The 18,247-nt window shown below is 46.4% G+C and overlaps 1 protein-coding gene and 1 long non-coding RNA gene across 2 annotated transcripts in view; one reads left to right on the top strand and one right to left on the bottom strand.

Moving 5' to 3' along the window:
- Positions 1 to 5,482: 5,482 nt before the first annotated feature.
- Positions 5,483 to 17,693, bottom strand: LOC124244042 (uncharacterized). Its single transcript, XR_006889843.1, has 3 exons — positions 17,219 to 17,693; positions 9,392 to 9,566; positions 5,483 to 6,582 (listed from the first exon to the last, which is right to left on the bottom strand). It is a non-coding gene; the product is annotated as an uncharacterized LOC124244042 (long non-coding RNA).
- A 102-nt stretch (positions 17,694 to 17,795) lies between these two features.
- DPY19L1 (dpy-19 like C-mannosyltransferase 1) overlaps positions 17,796 to 18,247 on the top strand; it is a 104,201-nt gene continuing 103,749 nt past the window's right edge. Inside the window, exon 1 of the mRNA XM_046668934.1 lies at positions 17,796 to 18,244. Coding sequence (XP_046524890.1) covers positions 18,092 to 18,244 — 153 coding nt within the window. The 5' untranslated portion in view covers positions 17,796 to 18,091. The remainder of the gene's footprint in view (positions 18,245 to 18,247) is intronic.

The following is an 18,247-nucleotide window of genomic DNA, read 5'->3' as shown; positions in this document are numbered from 1 at the left end:
AGAGGAGGACACAGGCTGGCCCACGGCGGGGCTGGCTCTTTCCAGGGAGCTGAAGAGACCCCCAGGAAAGAAGACCTCCCAAGAGAAGAAGTTAGGGGGCAACAAGCTGGCCCGGATAACAAAGCCTTCACGGCTGAAGATAGAGGAGACTCCGAGTTCAGTGTGAAGGCAGTTACTCACCCCTGTCCCGGCCCAGCCCCTGAGATGCAGGAGCTTGTCTGTTTCCTAGGGAGAGGAAAGAAGATCTGTTTTTTTAAATAGTCATTTTGTCTGTGAATTCTAACACAGGAGCTCGCATGCACCTGCTTGGCATTCCTCCCACACCTGGTAACACCGAGCTGCTCATTCCCGCCCACGCTTCGTTGTCACAGGCCACAGGACAGCTTTGTTCGCAGGACATCAGAACAGTGGGTGGCAAAGACACTGTACTCCCCAGCAAAGTAGCTTTCTAGGCCATGACAGCTGAAGACAGGGCATCCTGGTGACAGGCGGGGCACAGGCACGCCTGCAGGGCAGTGGGCTAGTTCTTGCACACTTGAGAGACATCCTCCAGAGAGTCCCAGAAATACTGGCATGGAACTTACAAAGGGAGGAGGCGTGAAGCTCCTGCAGATGTGAGTCAGGCCAACCAGCCAGCAAAGTGTAAATGGTCCTGTTAACTTGACCTCATTTGTATCCACCTGGCGGAGAAGCCTTGGAAAGATAAGGTAAGAACAGTGATGCTCTGTAATTACCATTTACTTACTGAGCACCTGTCGTGGGCCAGGCACTGTGCTTAATATTCTAAATGTATTATTCACACCTTATCACAACCCTGAACCCTCCTCCTCCTTCTCTCCATCCCCCCCGACTCCTCCTTCTTTACTGTACAGGAATACCTTGATTAAAGGAAGCCTAGAAGCAGAAAGATAAATTTGGTAATGAATCTTTTAAGTGGGCTTTGATTTTTACAGCAGGCAAAAACAAGCTGGTTCTCATTTTTAAAAAGACAAATTTAATAAAATCAATACTTGGTAAATATTTGTTGATTTAATTCATGAACATATGGATGTCAAACAAAAATACATCACATGTACCCCAGAAATGAAAAAGATTACTTATTTTCGCCTGGTGCACAATTCCCCAGCCCTGCTGTGCCCCTGGGAGCACGATTCCCACGGTTTTCTATGTCAATGTCCCTTTCCCCTTGCAATACAGGACAATCCCAGGACACTGGTGACTGCTGGCCGCCCACCAGCCTTGACTTCATTACAAGTAAAAATGACTTTCATATATTTTATGCCTTTTTACCAATTTATCTGGAAGAAGCAGATGAAAATTTACAATTTTAACAGAATGTTTACCTTAGAACAGAAGCTAGATGAAAAGATCAGCTGGGGCCCAGAACGCACATATTTTTCCTGTAGATCCAGCCAAATGTGAGACCAGGGACTGGGTGTAATTCATCAGAGCTAAGCAACACTCTGCAGGCAGGTTGTATGGCACCCACCTACCTTTGTAACACTGTCTGACTTCAGCTGCAAACACAGCCAACCAACTCATCAGAGAAGGACTGGAGGGAAAGCCAAGGCTGGCAGCAGGCTTGGAACCTCTCAGGGCTAGAAGCCACCTACACACATCATGGTGCAGAGGAATAGCCAGAGTGCCCTGGAGGTAATTCCTTCTAGAAACCACCCCACCCACCTCCAGCAAGGAGCTGCTGCCATGAGGATGACATGGAAGGGGGAGGCCCAGAATGTGGAGGGCTTGGGCTGTACCTTATTCTTCTCTGGTCCCCAGGGCCCACAGCTGTCAGGTTAATACTGCACAGAATGGAATGAAGTGATTCAAGCCCCAGCTCCCCTGGGAAGTTCCTGAGCCATCTTGGTGAGTTACTTCCCTTGGAGCCTGCTGTACGACAAACCACTCCAAACTTTGTGGCATAAAACAAAAATGAGCGTTTATTATCTTTCATTGTTTGGGGGTTGACAGGGGCCCAGCTAGCAGTTTTTGGCCCTCTGCAAGTACAGTCACACAGTCACTGGGCTAGAAGGCCTTTTTATACATATAATGGGTGCGTGGTCTGGGGAGTCCCAAACAGCTGGAGGCTGGAACATCTGGGGCTCCTCAGGCACCTCTCCCTACACAGTGTGGTCCCTACATGTGGACTCTTCGGTATGGTGCTTCAGGGCAGCTGGGCTTCTTGCACGAAGGCCCAGTCTCCAATGGTACTTGTCCCAGGAGAGAGGCAAGAGCAATTCAATTGCCATTTGTCACCCAGCCTCACAGTCCAGCACATTGTTTTCTTGGAGGCAGTGAAAGTTCTGCCCATGTTCCAGGGGAGAGGATATAGATTCTGCTTCCTGGTGGGAAGAGTGTCAAAGAATTTACAGATATGCTTTGAAACCTCCACAGAGCCTCAGTTTCTCCATATGTTAAATGGGGATAATAATACTTCTTGGGCTAGATCTTTTTGAGGGGATGGGAGGATAAATGGGGCTAATGCAGATGAACTCAGGTGGTGAAAGTGAAGGTGCTGTGCAAACATCAGAGATGGACAATTACAAAAAGCTGTCTAGTGTTACTAATTCTCAAATTGGACCATATTATAATATTTCAGAGGCTGAAAAGTAAACACAGTTTCTCACTGACATTCTCCTCTTCAATAACTACATCATCTGAGCAATAAGAATATAATTTTCCCCATAGGATCAATAATAAAGCCATTTTGAAGGAAAGAGAAATATAGCCTGTAAGTATTTTTGCTTTCTCATGAATTTGTCTTTGATCAAAATAAGGTTTCCCACCACTGCTATATATCGTTACCCCCACTGCCAAACTCAATGTCTTGCAAATTTTGCTGCGGATGAATGTTTATAGTGGAAAGAATTTAAAAACAAATATGAGTTGTCATTGGCCTATTTATCATTAAATATAATTGTCATTTTTACTCTGTGTGTAGAAACAAGGTAAGTAAAAATTTGTCCTGTGCCCATGTCACTTGTCATACTAATAATAATTATACTCGTTTATTAGTTAGAACTCTTGGTGGTAAACATTTTGAAAAAACACAACAACAATGTGAGCAGGCTTAACAGAAAAGAGAACTGCAGCGTGCCTCAAGCAGGAGTGCTGGAACATGGCTAGACCTCAGGAAGGGTCTGCAACCAACAACTGGTGGGAAGCAGGATTCTCCAGGATTTATTCACTCATCCATTTTCTCTCTCTCAATCTCTCTCTCTCTCCTTCTCTCTTTCTCTCCCACCTCTGCTTCTCACCGTGTCTGCTGCATTCCACCCTTTCTTCAGACTAATTATTTCTCCTTCTCAGCTTACTTGACAAGCAGAAGGTGGCTGCTCCATCATTTTCTATTTTGAGTCTTTCATGCAGCACACTTGTTCAAACTAAGTTAAACCTCTTAGTTATAGGCTCAAGTTCTTGGGAGGGATGATACGCTTGGCCCTGCATGGATCCACACCCTCTCATCTAGGGTGAACGATCAAGTCACATAGTATAGCAGTAGGCTCTGGATGCAGGGAAAGTCACATGACACAGCCAGAGGCTCCTGGGTGTAGGAGGGGAAAAGGGAGGAAGACGGAGGAGAGGACTGGTGGGGAGGAGCTAAGTGATTTTTTTTTAAATGGAAGGACACTCTAAAGGGTAGCTGCTACAACTTACTTACTCATCTTCTCCTGCTTTAATAGACTTAAAGGCAGGATTTTGTTTCATTCAACTGTATTGTCAATATCAAGCACACTGCTCAACATAGTAAGTACTCAATACATGCTGGTATATGAATGAAATTTCTTTTTAAAGATCTTTTTTTTTGGAGGGGAAGATTCACCCTAAGCTAACATCTGTTGCCAATCTTCCTCCTTTTTTCTTCCTCCTCATCCCCAAAGCCCCAGTACGTAGTTGTGTATAGATGTAAGTTCTAGTGGTTCTTCTATGTGAGCCATCACCACAGCACGGCTACTGATAGACAAGTGGTGTGGTTCCACACCCAGGAACTGAACCTCGGCTGCCGAAGTGGAGCACACTAAACTTTAGCCACCAGGCCATCAGGGCTGGCTTGAATGAAAGTTTTTACATCACATTTCTTAAATAATAAAACCACCAACAGCTTGGATCATGGACACAGATCTTGTGATACAGTCATGTGCTGCACAACGACATTTTGGTCAATGATGGACCGCATCTACAACACTGGTCTCGTAAGATTAGTACCATACAGCCTAGGTGTGTAGTAGGCTATACCAGCTAGGTTTGTGTAAGTATGCTCTACGCTGTTCGCACAATGACGAGATCACCTAATGATGCATTTCTCAAAACATATCCCCATCATTAAGTGATGCACCACTATAATTACTACATTAAATGGGGCTGCCTCTTTTAAATTCATCTTGATAATCTGAAACGTAATCAAAAGGCATATGTCGATATTTAAAAGAAAACTTCTCCAATATAGTTTCTTCTCTTTAATGAAATGTCACAAAATGCATTTTCAGTGGAATTCTTATTACTTGTAACGAATGGCTGGAACAGCACATAATTAGATCAAGGGAAGTCTGAGGACACAACGTTTGGATGTATAGAGATGTCTTAGGCTTATAACCTAAATAATGCTAAATTGACTGAATGTAAGCAATGCATGTTTTAGAATCTGAGAACCAAAGATACATTAGGGTTCTACAGAATCTATTCATTTGAAATGAAAAAAGAAAACTCTTTGGGGTGGATTGTTGGGAGATCGAGGGCAGGAGGAAAGCATGCTGTGAAAATCCAGCAGTCTCAGCTGGTCCTTCTCACGGTGAATCAAGACGACTCACCAGGCTCCTTTTAATCAAAGCACCACAGGGGGTTTGAGTTAGAAGGGACTTAGGGAACCATATATTGCATCTTCTCACAGTAACATTAAGTGACTTACCAAAGTCGCCTACTTTACCAGGAGTGCCAAGGAACCAAAATGGCCAAGTGGTAGCTTGCAAATGTCCTGGAAGAAGTGGCTCATTCCTCCCCAGGGCCTGTCATTTGCTGTTTCAAAGGGGAGAATTCTCAGCTGGGAGTGATTTAATCTTATGCAATAAATGCTGTGGCTTCTGGGACTTCTGTCCTGTACTCTTGGCAGGCAGCAGGACGCCCCGAAGCTTATCTCTGCTGGCTCGACTGCCACACTGTGATGTGTTAGCTCCTCCGCTGGCTACTTTTCTTGCCCACTTTTCCAGAAAGGCACTAACCTAAGAGACCTGACACAAACTGCTGACATCTAGTTTTATGCACCTTCCAGCTACCTTTTCCGACTCAGTCACAATAAATCCGTCTCTGCTTAGGTCTGTTTTCCAGGTCTGTTTTCCACAGTGGTGGTGTTACACCCCGCTGGGGGGTTGCAATGGGCTGTCGGTGGTGGTGCAAGTCATTTGTTACTAACAATAGAGTTCCCAAGTCTGCAAAGGACTTACTTTTCAATATATAAATTGAAGAGAAGTCAAGTTAATTCCCGGGATATGCCATACTCAGTTGCCCTGAACATACTTTCTTGTGAAAGCCTGTAATTGTGGATGGGCTTTTTAGCCTTTATTTTCAAGGAAGAAATTTTTAGCTCTTAAGGAAAACCACAACTCATGGTGTCTGTCTTTTATGAGTGTTTCACCTCACAAGACAGCATGGAGTCAAGGGTCAGGCAGAGTGGCCCCATCTGGGTTCCTATCCCAGCTCCACCTCTAACTCGCTGTCTGACCTGGAGTGAGCTACTCAGCCTCTCTGTTTTCCCCTCTGCAAATTGGGGGTATAAAAGTATCTACTTTGTAGGTTGTTACGAAGATTAAATAATGTGCATGAAAGACATAGAACAGTGCCCAGAACCTGGTAAAGGCCAGTTTTAGAGTAGCTATTAATATTTGTTATTATGAGGCTTTTCCTTTTCCAAGGGTTTTCCTTGATGTTTTACCAGTAATTTTGTCTTTGGGCATAAAGAACAAATGCATCATTACTGCGTTGAATCATGTCTGCTCATAAATACATAGGGCGCCTCTGCCTGCATTTCTTTTGTTTTCAAGATACTTAAAAATCCATGGGCCTCTTCCTTGGCTGGCTCCAGAAGTGTGTCTTGGGCTTGGGTAGCTCCAGGAAAAACGGAATTTGCCACAAGAAGCTTTTCTCGAAAATATTTTGTGACTCTCTTCACTGGCTCCTCACACCTGTGCCTTAATTCATTTCTCCTTCCCAACATTTATCACTTTCAGGCTCTTTCTGTTTCTGGCCAGTCCAGGGAGAGTGGGGAAGGGGAGAGTCCTGCTCAGGTTTTCTGAGCTGTAGCAAAGCTGGGTCTGGGCTGAGAGAAGGAGCAGGAGTCCGAGGTGAATCCATGGCCTTCCAGGTTGAAGTTCCAAACTCTTTTCCAAGTGATGCTGTGAACTACTGTGTACTGCGGGTTAAGGCAGCTTTGGTGGCCCCAACTAAGTGTTGGAGAGGCTACAAAAGAGGGACTCAAACAGAGACCAGGGCCACAGACACAGGTCTGCCTCTGATGTGTGAAAGGCCCTTCTGCGTGTCGATGCTGCATTCTTTGTTACCTCAGTGTTTTTTCCTTTTACCATAGAGACCCTGCGTAAAGATAAATTAATATATCTTAGAAATCTATCATATAGCCAAGGAATAAGAATAGAGATCATTTCTCCTTTCCCCAAAGTTGTGGGTCTCAGCCTCGCCATTTGGCAGAGTCACCTGGGGAGCTTCTAAAAGGTGCAGATGCCCTCCCTGTCTGATTTCCTTGGTGTGGGTGAGGTCTAGGCATTTCTTAAAGGCTCCCAGGTAATGTTAATGTTGCCAGAGCTCCAGGGGTGAGAACTGGCAAGCATGTGGGGATGAACTGAGCAGCTGTGGGCATCCCCACCCCCTCCTCCCCCAACTTGAGGTTCCAAGAAAACGGTCAGGTGACACCAAAGATGCTACCCACAGAGCCCAAAATAATATATCTGTGTAACCTTTTCACAAGTTTTATAAATAGTACATGGCCTATTGTTACCTACCTCATTTTCTTGGCAGTATTTTCAGGACTTGTGTCCAAGATCCATCTTAAACTACTAAAGAAGAATTATTGTGGACATTCAACAGCTATTAATCCAAAATCTGATTCGGAAAAGAAGGATGAAGGCTCAACGTCATGAAAATGTATCTCTGTTGCTCTTCCTTTTTTTCTACAGGCAAAACTTGTTTCCTTCTCCTGAATGTCTCCTTCACAAATGTACAGGTTATTAAATATTAATAATAGAGGAATTTGAAAAAAATATTTGTCTTCAAAAAATGCAAAATGGGGCCAGCCCCAATGGCGTAGTGGTTAAAGTTCAGTGTGTACCACTTCGGCAGCCTGGATTCGGTTCCTGGGCACAGAACCACACCACTCATCTGTCAGTGCCCATGCTCTGGTGGCAGCTCACATTTAAAAAAAAAGAAAAAGAGGAAAATTGACAACAGATGTTAGCTCAGCGTGAATCTTCCCCAGAAAAAAAAAAAAAGAAAAAAAAAAGAAAAAAAAAAGAAAAAAAGAGAAAAAAAAAGAAAAAAAAAAGAAAAAAAAGAAAAAAAAAGAAAAAAAGAGCAAAATGGAAGCAAAAGAAAGAATCTTAATTTACTGGGGATGTGACCTCAAACACTCAGAACCTCATTTGGAGTAAATGAGTCTTAAGCCACCATCCAAGAAAGGTTTTGCAAGATGTGGTCAGGTACCTCCTGGCTAGAAAGGCAGGCTACCCATGGCCTCACCCCAAACTCCTCACTCTTTAGGGGCAGAGGCCAATAATCTGCATTTTAATCAAGCTTCCTAGGTATTTTGCTTGACTTTATTTTTTAAAGCAGCGATGCCACATTTAAAATAAAATTGGACATGGAATCCCAGTAAATAAACTGGTGGAGGTGGAGCGCCATTAGCTGAGTGAAGCAGCAATGAGGCAGGCTTGGGGTTCAGCAGGTGGCCTGTCCTGGGGGTTCAGGGACGCTTCCCTGAGGCATGACATCCACTGCTTGAGGGACTCCAAACATCAGTGTCATCTCTGCCTCCGCGCTTCTACTGAGCTGCCTTTCCCCTTACTTGTCTCCTTCCTACTCTCTGCCTTCTCTCCTTTCCAAGGGCCGTGCTTGTTAAGGCCCTCAGTCCTCTTCTTGACTCACCATACTCTTTCTTTCTCAAACATTGTATTCACTCAATGGCTTTAGAAATAAATACATTTGTCCAAAAAATCATAAAAGAAGAGAAATTTAGAACATGTAAGATTGTAGTAAAAGAAACTTTTTTAAATATTTGCATTTAACTTGCTGAATTGTAGAAGTTTTTAACTTCCCAATGTCCTTATTTCATTGTGCATCTCCTCCGGCTGGAGTGGGCTTCAAGCATGCTCCAGCACTGCGCTGCTTGTCCAGGAGTGCTGTTGAGGGCTGATCTTGTTTTATGGGGTTCGCTGTGTTACCTCAAATGACTCGCATCAGATTCTCTATGCAAGTCTAATTGCCATGAAGAAAATTACATTGCAGATTAGAAATCTGAAGCTGACAATGAAGGAGTTATGTGCCCTCCAGGTAACTTCTTCAAGTCCTAGTTGTGTTTATTTCATGGTGGGAGATGAGGAAAGAAGAACAAATATCTAGTCTGTGTGTGAATAGCATGCGCTATGACAGGCTGCCAAAGGAACCACAGAGTGGGCAGTGCCAACTTACTCACGAGGCTGTTGTACATCCAAATGTGACTATACTCTGCTCACGGCAAGACACAGCACGTGGGCTAATCACTGGGTAGGTTGTTGTGGCATCTGTTCAGGGGAATCTGGAGCCCCAAGTTAACCCTCTCTGACTTGGTCACTTTGAACAAGTGAGTATCAAGAGAGCCTCAGTGTCAAGAAAAGCACTGGTCCCAAACTCTCACTAACATCACTGCACTCATCCCCAGTCACTCCCATCTTGAGGTGGAAACTCCTCAAATTCCATGGATAGAGGTCCATGTAAAGTGCAGTCATAGGACCAAGGATGGAATTTTAGGCCATGTGCTCAGTAATTGCCACTTCTTGCTCCTTTGTCCACTACACCCAACAGAGGTTTGGGCACATCAGAAAGGATTGGGATAAGCTCTTTTCCTCTGTCCCCCAATTCTCTCATTAACTCATGGTCAATGGCAACTGGGTTTCAATTCCTCCTGAGACTGTACAGAATCCATACACATAGCCTCCCAAAACTTCCAGGAACCCAGCATGGTACACACTGCTCCTCAAGCAATGTGCCAAGGCTAGTGCACTATTTCATTGCACCTTACACTTCAGCTCTTGCTAGAGCAGCTCTGACTCCAGAAACAACACTCACTGGCTGGATGCAAAATCAGATGCTGGAACCCATGTCAGTTTTCTCTGAAGAGCCAAAGATTTCTTACCTGTTACTCCTCCCTAACCTGTTGCTTGGGACAAAATGGACACTGTAGCAACATGGAGCTTCTTGGCAGGTAGAAGTAAGGAGTTCACTCACTCCAGCTTTGCTGAGCATTGTGGACTTCAGGTCATCTTGAGATGGCAATGGATCATCTCCAGCTATTCTCTTCATGTTAGCTTCTGAAAACAAACCAGGATTAGTGGCACGAGCCGCGGTGAGTTGAATTAATAGCTGCTTGGTAAGTGAAACAACTAAATCTCTTAGCTTTTAAACATATCTGAAAAATTATTCCAAAATAATTATAGTTTAGAAATATATGGTGGAAATCAATAAAGGCTAGGCTTATGCCATTCCGTTCTCTAATTGTTAAGAATCTGTATTAGAGTTATGTCAAGCAAGATTCAATTCATTTATGTATTCAACAAATATGTACTGTGCACCTTGTGTGTGCAGCTCCTGCTCTGGGCTTTGGGGGCACAGCATTGCTCTCATGGATGTGGATCTGACATCCAATTTATAGTTCCTGAATTTCAAATGGTGAATCTCTGCTTGTAACTAATGAACAAGATCAAGTACCACTAATCACAAACATCTTCCAAAGAGTTAGTTTAATATTTAAGCTGGTCTCATATTTGTCCTGTTCTGGTCTCAAGAAATAGACAGTGCGGGAAGTGATATGACAATGGACAGTCTCGGTTACTAGATGTATAGCTGAGGAGGAGGGTGGAGGGAGGAGAGGAAAGTTCCCGCAGGAACTGATTCTTAAGTGAGAAGTGAAGGAGGAGTCCGAGTTATCCAGGAGAACTTGCAGGGGCTAGGCAGACAGAAGTGTGACAGTTCAAGAGAACAGCATGTGTCCAGGTGCAGAGGGATACAGGGCATAGAGTATTGGGGAATTGTGAGGGATGAGGCTGGAGAAGATAGAGTAGGGAGACAGTATGCTATGGCACAGATCACAAAGGCATAGTAAGTCATGTTTAGGAATTTGGAAGTGCTGAATAATTTTTTTTTTTTTAAAAAGGAATGACATCATTAGACTTGCATATTAGAAATAGTTCTCTGGAAGACTGATGGGCAGCAAGAGAAGATCCAAAGTGACCAGTCAGGAGGTGCTGCTGAAGGCCATGGGAAAAATGAGGGTGGAAAGAAAGGAATTTATTTGGGAGACATTTGCGAGACAGAGTCAGTAGGATTCTGTGATTGATTGGATATTGGAAGTGAGAGAGAAAAAATAGGAGAAAAAATATTCCCAGACAGGGAAATAGGGAGAACTGTGGTGCCATTTACTGAGATGAGGAGATTGGAAGAGAAGTAGGTTTGGATTTGGGGGGTGAGGTGCCAAAAAGACATCCCAGTGTGAGCATCGAATGCGTGGCTGGAGATATGGGTCTGAGGCTCAGGGAAGAGATCTGGGCTGGAGGCACAGGGTTGGAAATCTCCAGCAAAAAAGCAGTAATGAAACTGCCCAGGGAATGTACATGGAGTACAAAGAGGAGAGGCTCATTATTGAACCATAGGGGACATCAGCATTTAGCGAACAAGAAGGGCCTTCAAGGAGACTGGAAAAGAACAGCCAAAGAGACACAAAAACCAAGTGTGCAGGTCAGAGAAACCAAAGGAAGGGTGTGTTCAGAGGACAGGATAAAGACTAGTATGTCCTGTGAACTTAGCAACATGGAGGTCACTGGTGATCTCAGTGAGAGCAGTTCTGTGGAGTGTTAGACACAGTGCCAGACTTCCATGAGCTTGAATGACTGAGAAATGAGGAAGTAGAGACAGGGGGCACAAGGAACTCTACCAGGAATGCCTATGAATGAAAGCAAGGAGAGGGAGAGGGCAGTTGTCCTGGGGAGATTTTGGTTTGGGGGAGGGATCTAATTAAGAGGAGTCACTCAGGCAAGATTAAGGCTGCTGGAAAGCAGCCCAAACAGTGGAGAGACGACCAAGCAGTTAGTTGGTAGGAGGAAGCACCAAGATGGTGGGATGGGGTCAGCCAACCCTTGCGGGAGAGGTTGGCTGTGTATGGAAGAGGGGCTCCTCCTTATGATGAAAGGAGAATCTTGGGTGAGTTTATGGGTATATGGGAGGACAGGAAGACAACACCTTCTGAAGGTGTCCAGTTTCTCCTTGGAGTAAGAGGAAAGGCCATCTCTGGGAGTGTGGGAGTTGGCGACAGTGTGGCAGGTTTGAGAGACTAGTTGGGGCTGCTATAACAGAATACCATAGACTAGGTGGCCTGTGAACAGAAATTTTACTTATCACAGTTATGGAGGCTGAGAAGTCCATGATCAAGGCACTGGCAGACTTGGTGTCTGGTGAGAGCCTTCTTCCTGGTTCATAGATGGTCTTTTCACTGTGTCCTCAGATGGCTGAAGGGAGTGAAGGAGTTCTAAGTCTCTTTTATAAAGGCACTAATCCCATTCCTCAGGGCTCTGCCTTCATGATCTAATCACCTCCCAAAGGCCCCCACCTCCAAACACAACCACGCTGGGAGTTAGGTTTCAACACATGAATTTTGGGGAGACACACACATTCAGTCCACAGCACTAGTGAACATTTGCTATATCTGCTCTGGAGACTGGGACCAGGAGAATGTAGAAGGATTTTAGGGCAGCACGCAGGGTCCAGTTGCTGATGGAAGCTAAGAATCCTTAGTGGTTCTTGTCTCCTAAGTTGTGGGATTTCTCCAGCAATCCTCAGTGCCGTGGATAGAGATCCAAAGTTGGACAGTGGGATTTTGCTAGGTTGCTGAGGCAGGAGGGAGGGGGATCCTGGCAGAGAGGGAGTTGCAGTGATGGGTCCTGGCACTTGAGATGGAATAAAGAAGAGGCTTGGAGGCGTGGGGGGCTGGGTTGTCTGAATTTTACAATGCAGAGGCAAAGCCAGTGATGACAAGGAACAGGATGAGACCATAAGAGTGGGTGGATGACGTGGAGTAGGCGTGTAGGTCACCAGAGATGAGGATGTCAAGGAGCTGAGAGAGGCTGGGAGTTGGAAGGGTGCTGAAGTCATTCACAGCATTGGTAGGAGCTGAGAAGACTGGGGGCCAGGGGTAGAGTAAATGGGGGGAGAGGGGGTGCTACCACGTAGTCTGTACAGGACAGCAATGATGAAGGGTAGAGATGACAAAGTTCAGAGGAGCTTTGCAGGAGACAGAAAGAAGCTCCAGGGAAAGAATAGTAGAGTTGTAGGGGAATGAACCTGTCACAGGAGAAGGGGCTCTGGAAAGAGCCAAGAGGTGGAGACTACTGAGAAGAGCTGAGTGTATCAGGCATGGGCTGGTGGCCTCAGGGAGCACAAGGAAAGGTCAGGTAGAGGGAAAAGCTTAGAGGCCAAGCTGTGTGATACATCCAGGTGCTATCCCTGGAGAACAGGAACAGGAGACAGACCATACAATGTCTAAATGAACCAGTCCCCCACCTCATCTGTGTCTTGGAGCAGGTGAGAGGGAGGCTCAGGCTTCTGGCTAGGTGTCAGCAAAAGCCCACTGGATGCAAGCAAGTCCTGGCCCCAATTAGAGGCTGGAGGTGGAATTCACTGGCTCCCAGTATTCCTAAGCTACCCGGGTATGGAGGGAGCTCAGCATCCTTCGGCGAGGAGTCTGCTCAGGTCTAGATATATTTGCGGGGCTCTGGGCATTTCATGCTCCAGTCATTACTTCATTCATGCACTTTTTAATCCATTCATTTGTCCCTCAATCTTACATTCATTGTTTCTTCCCTTCCTCATTCCCAAAAGGACTTAAGATGTTCATATCAGCATCTACTATATGCCTGGCACACAAGGTTTTCAGAAATGTGCTGTTCCCTGTCTGTAACACTTTTTCCATGTTACCTTCTGTTGAAACTGTTTCAACAAGGCCTAGACCTGGTTTCATCTCCTCCCTGAAAACTCCTCAGTCGTGTCAGCCATGGTCTCTTTTCTTTGGAACTCTTTCAGTCCTTATGCTCTGAATCACATATTTCCCTACAGAAGTGTATTTTGCTCTAGCTTACCCTGTCTCTCCAACTGAACTGTAAGCCCTTTGGGGATGGGGACTCAGCATAGGAGTTTTTAACATCTGTAATATCTGCTAAGACACTAGGGACATGGTCAACAACAGGCATTGCTTTTTAGGGAGACGTGCCCCTCTGCAGTGGAGTGGTTCTTGATGATGCACTAGAAGTAGGACTGATAATGAACTCTCTGAGTTTCTCAGGAGCACTCCTTGGAGCATGAACAGTCTGACCTGCAAGGTCAGCTACCAGAAAGACAGAAGATAAAATGTGAAAAGCAGCAAAGTAGCAATGTACATTTGTTCTCACCTGAGACTAAAGGAATACATTATAACACAGTGACAAGTTAATGTCAGAACTTCGCTGAAAGTGGAATGTTACACAGATATACTTTGTTGCATCCACGTTAGCTTTCTGTGAGGCATGCTGGGATTATGCAGGTTCCTCTCTTGATGTTAGCAACCGCTGAGGGAGACAACTTCCAGAATCTAGACCCCAAGACACTTCCCCAATAAAGAGATCAAGTAACCTCGTCCAAGGAAATGAGAAATAGATGCCACAGTCAAGATTCCCCTTTTGGGGGCTGACCCCGCTGCCGAGTGGTTAAGTTTGCGTGCTCTGCTTCGGCAGCCCAGGGTTCGGATCCTGAGCGCGGACATGGCATGGCTCCTTAGGCCATGTTGAGGTGGCATCCTATATGCCACAACTAGAGGGACCCACAACTAGAATGTACAACTATGTACTGGGGGGATTTGGAGAGAAAAAAGCAGAAAAAAAAAAAAAAGAAGATTGGCAACAGTTGTTAGCTCAGGTGCCAATCTTTAAAAAAAAAAAGATTCCCCTTTTGTTGTCAGTCTGTGGACAGGAGAGCAAGTGGGAGGAAAAGGGGGGAAATTTGGAAGTTTTAAATGAGGCCTCTAAAATGCCAACATAGAGAAATAAGGAAATTGGTTTCCAGTTTAGTCTTTCCTTGACCAAATTTTGCTTTTCATTGCCCACTTAACAATATTTCCCTGGTCCCTCTACTTTAATATCATGAAGCTTTATTTTTGGGCATTTACTTGTCTTCCTCTATTATTTTATGCTCTTCCTCTTTATTTTATGCTCATTTCCTCCTTTTAATCTCCTCCTCACTCTCCATCCCATTTTTTTAAAATTACTTTTTAATTATTAGTTATTTCAAATGCCCAAAATGTAGCTTTTAGTGAGAAGAGGATTGGGTTTGCACCCTGGGGATCAGACCAGGGATTCTTCAGTGGGATGCTTTGTTGGGTTTCTGTCCTTGGAATCTGTCTGCTTTGGCTCAGCATTTCCGTAGTGTCACATAAGGAAGTACTTTGCTAGTGCATCTGGAACTCTTGAAAAGAAAAGCACATTAAAAGTGGACAGTAATTGTAATGCTTAATCTATATCATTATCATCTTGAATTGATTCATAGGATCACCTGTGCACAACACATTTTTAAAATGCAGCTGTTAGTCCTTTTTTTTAGCATCCACCACTATGTGGCAGGCACTGGCCTAAGGATACAAATATGAATAAACTGCATTCATTGCTCTTGTGGATCTCACAGTTATAAATACAAAATGAAATCTGGTATGTAACTGTCTGTGACTGTTCTAGTTTCTGCTCCACACTCTTCCTGTGTGAAACATCCTCCTATTTTGGGGGGAAGAGGGGCCACAGGAGTTGCCTACTATTTTATCCAGGCTTAATGACCCACCAAATGGGCAGTGTTTGTAAAGCACACGTGGGAAGCACGGAACTTCGGGGGAGCTCATATAGCCGAGAAGCTTGAAGCCCAGCAAGTGCAGGACTGGTCCAAAGACCACACAGCTGTCCTTGCTCTTCTGTGCTCCACTCCCCTTCTGTCCTCACACCCATCCTGAACTGTCAGCCTCAGGCGCTGGGAGGACAGAGGAACTGCCATGCTCCTTACATGTCATCCACTGCTTTGAATATTTATTGAGCAATTACTTTGATGCAAGTAATTGTTAGATACCTTACATACATTGTCTTCTTTAATTTTTACAAACCTGTAAGGTAAATAACTTTTTATCCCTCCCCTTTTAGGGATGAGGAAATCCAAATTCAAAAATGTCCAGTAACTTGGCCAACATCCCAAGGCTGATATGTATCAGAGGAAAGAATGGAATACAGGCCTAAAGTTACCATGTTTTTTTTTTTCTTTTTTAAAAGATTTTATTTTTTTCCTTTTTCTCCCCAAAGCCCCCCAGTACATAGTTGTATATTCTTCGTTGTGGGTCCTTCTAGCTGTGGCATGTGGGATGCTGCCTCAGCGTGGCCTGATGAGCAGTGCCATGTCCACGCCCAGGGTTTGAACCAACGAAACACTGGACTGCCTGCAGCAGAGTGCATGAACTTAACCACTTGGCCACGGGGCCAGCCCCTAAAGTTACCATGTTTTTTAACCAGTAGCCTATGCTGCCCCTCTGTGGGATTCTCCACTTGGTTGCCAAGCAAGGAAGGGGACTTGTCAGCACTGGTGGAACTGATACAAACCCACTGGATGTGTCTTAATCATAGATGTTCCTCTTTCAATTCAATTCAACAAACTTTGAGGCTCTGGTCAGGCTCTGTGGGACAACACAAAGTTGAACAGGAAACACTCTTGTCCTCTAGAAATTTGAGACCACGGGAGAGGAGGGTTAGCACAAAGTGACCTTCCAGGGCACTACAGAAGGCAGCATTCTGAATCATCATTTGATTGTTATCTCCTGCATTCATTCACTCAATCTCTCATTTATTCTTCAACAAGTGTTTTTTCTGGTAAAATGGTCCCAGTTGAAGGGAGGAGGTTCTGGAACCCATGCCACCGTGTACCGCAGGACACAGACAAGCAATCCAACAGTTCAAATATTGAACCTCTTTTCCCCTGTGTTTTTCTAACCATTTAAAAAAAAAATCAGTCAACAAATTATTTGTGTCACCTTTAACAGACATTGAATTAGGCTTCTTTTATTCTAATGGGTAAATATTGGGAATATATTGGGTATATAATGGGAATAGATTCCAAATTAATCCAAGAGGGTAACACTGGATCCATCTGACACATGGTTTCAAAATCCAAGCATTCCGTGATAGGACTTTCAATCATTTTTTTTTTTAAGTGTCTAAAAATAGGTGTTCTCTGCTCCAATGAAGACATCTGAAAATCCAAACTCACAAAATATACAGAGTATGAGGGATTATTAGTTAGCTCGGAAAAACATTTTCCCTTTACAAAAGAGTTCATTGTCTGTTGAAAAGGCGTAACAGTGAACGAATGCCAGCAGTAACTTCCTTAATAAAGAAATCGCCAGGCAGAGAAACTTAGCTGAGGATCTATAGTCACGGGAAGCCCCTGGAATTACCATGGAGACAATTATCAGAGCGGTGTGGCTTGATTTACAAAATTGGGACTTAGGGACAACTCTTTGGAACAAGCCCCCTGGACGCCGCAAGAAAGGAGCGTCTCAGTTGTCATCCACGAGGCTGTAGGCTTTTGTGCAAAGAACGCGGGGTGGAGGACAGGAAGGATAACTGGCAGCGGTCCGGTTTTCCTAACCTTCCTGGGTTTCTTTTACTCATGCATTCTGCTGCTGTGTGAAAGAAAATACCTTTTGACTAAAGTTTTGTATTTATCAGCAAATGAAGTTTTCCTGCTTGCTTTCTTTTAAGCCGCAAGGCTACATCACGTGAAATTAACAGAACATACGTACTGATAATCTTTCCTCCTCGGACCGTTCAATTTTATCACCTTCCGCCTGGGCTACTACCCTGGTTTTCAGTTCACCCTTTTACTATCAGGCACACACTTGTGCCTCGACCCTTACCAGCTACCCCGAGACACTCTGCTGCTATTTCAGGTCAAGTTGCACCGTCCGTCGCATCCGTGAACGACGGAGCTGCACACGGCAACGTTCTAAATTGCGAGGTTACACGTAGTGGAGTAAAGGTGAGACGATGCTTCACTCTGATCCGCTCGCCTTCCAGCCTTCCAGCGGCGGAGCCACCGAGGCTCCAGAGCGCGCGCACAGCGCCCCCCCGTGGTCGTTCTCCAGCGCCTCCTCCCGGTGCACACGCCCCCGCGCCGCGCCGCCGGGGCCACGCGGGCTTCGCCGGGCTGCACGCGTAACCTTAATCGGGTCCCAAACTTGGACCAGCGGCCCCCGCCGGGAGAGGGCCTCTTTCTCTTCCCAGCCACTCCCAGAGGGAGGGGCGGCCGCTCCCGGAAGGCGGCCCACACTCCCGCCCCCGCCGAACCCCGGTGCTGGCCCGGAGCAGGGCCGGGGTCGCGGGGCAGCGGCGGGGGCGGCCCCACCCGCGCCGTCAGTCCGCGCGTGCGCGCTGGGCGGTCGGGAGCGCGCGTCCGGCGCGGAGGGGCGGCGGGGGCGGGGGCGGGGCCGCCGCCGCTCACAGGGTGTCCCCGCCTCCGCCCCCCGGCGTTCCGCGGTCGCCGTGACAACCGGAGCGGCGGCAACGGCGGCGGGCGCGCGAGTCCGGCGCCGCCTCCCGGCCGCACCGCCAGACAGGCAGCCGCCGCCCGGCCTTGCAGCTCTCTCCGCCTCCCGGCCCGCGGGGAGGGACCGGCCCGCCCTCCGCCCGCCCGCCCGCCGGAGAGTGAGCGGCGCCCGGGCCGCCCCGCCAGTCCGCGTTCGCCGGCCGCCGTCCGGGCGCGCGCAGCGAGCGGTCGCGACTATGCCAAGATGGTCCTGCAGGCGCGGAACAAGCACCGGGAGGCGGCCCCCAAGCCGCCCCAGCCGCCCCGCGCCTCGCAGTCGCCGCTGAGGGGGGCGCCCGACGCCGGCGCCGGGGAGCCCGACCCCGACCGCCCAACCCCGACCCGCGGGGCGGCCCGGGCG

The sequence above is a fragment of the Equus quagga genome, chromosome 8 (genome assembly GCF_021613505.1).
Source record: "Equus quagga isolate Etosha38 chromosome 8, UCLA_HA_Equagga_1.0, whole genome shotgun sequence".
Lineage (NCBI taxonomy): Eukaryota > Metazoa > Chordata > Mammalia > Perissodactyla > Equidae > Equus > Equus quagga.
This window is presented reverse-complemented; position numbering and strand designations above follow the sequence as displayed.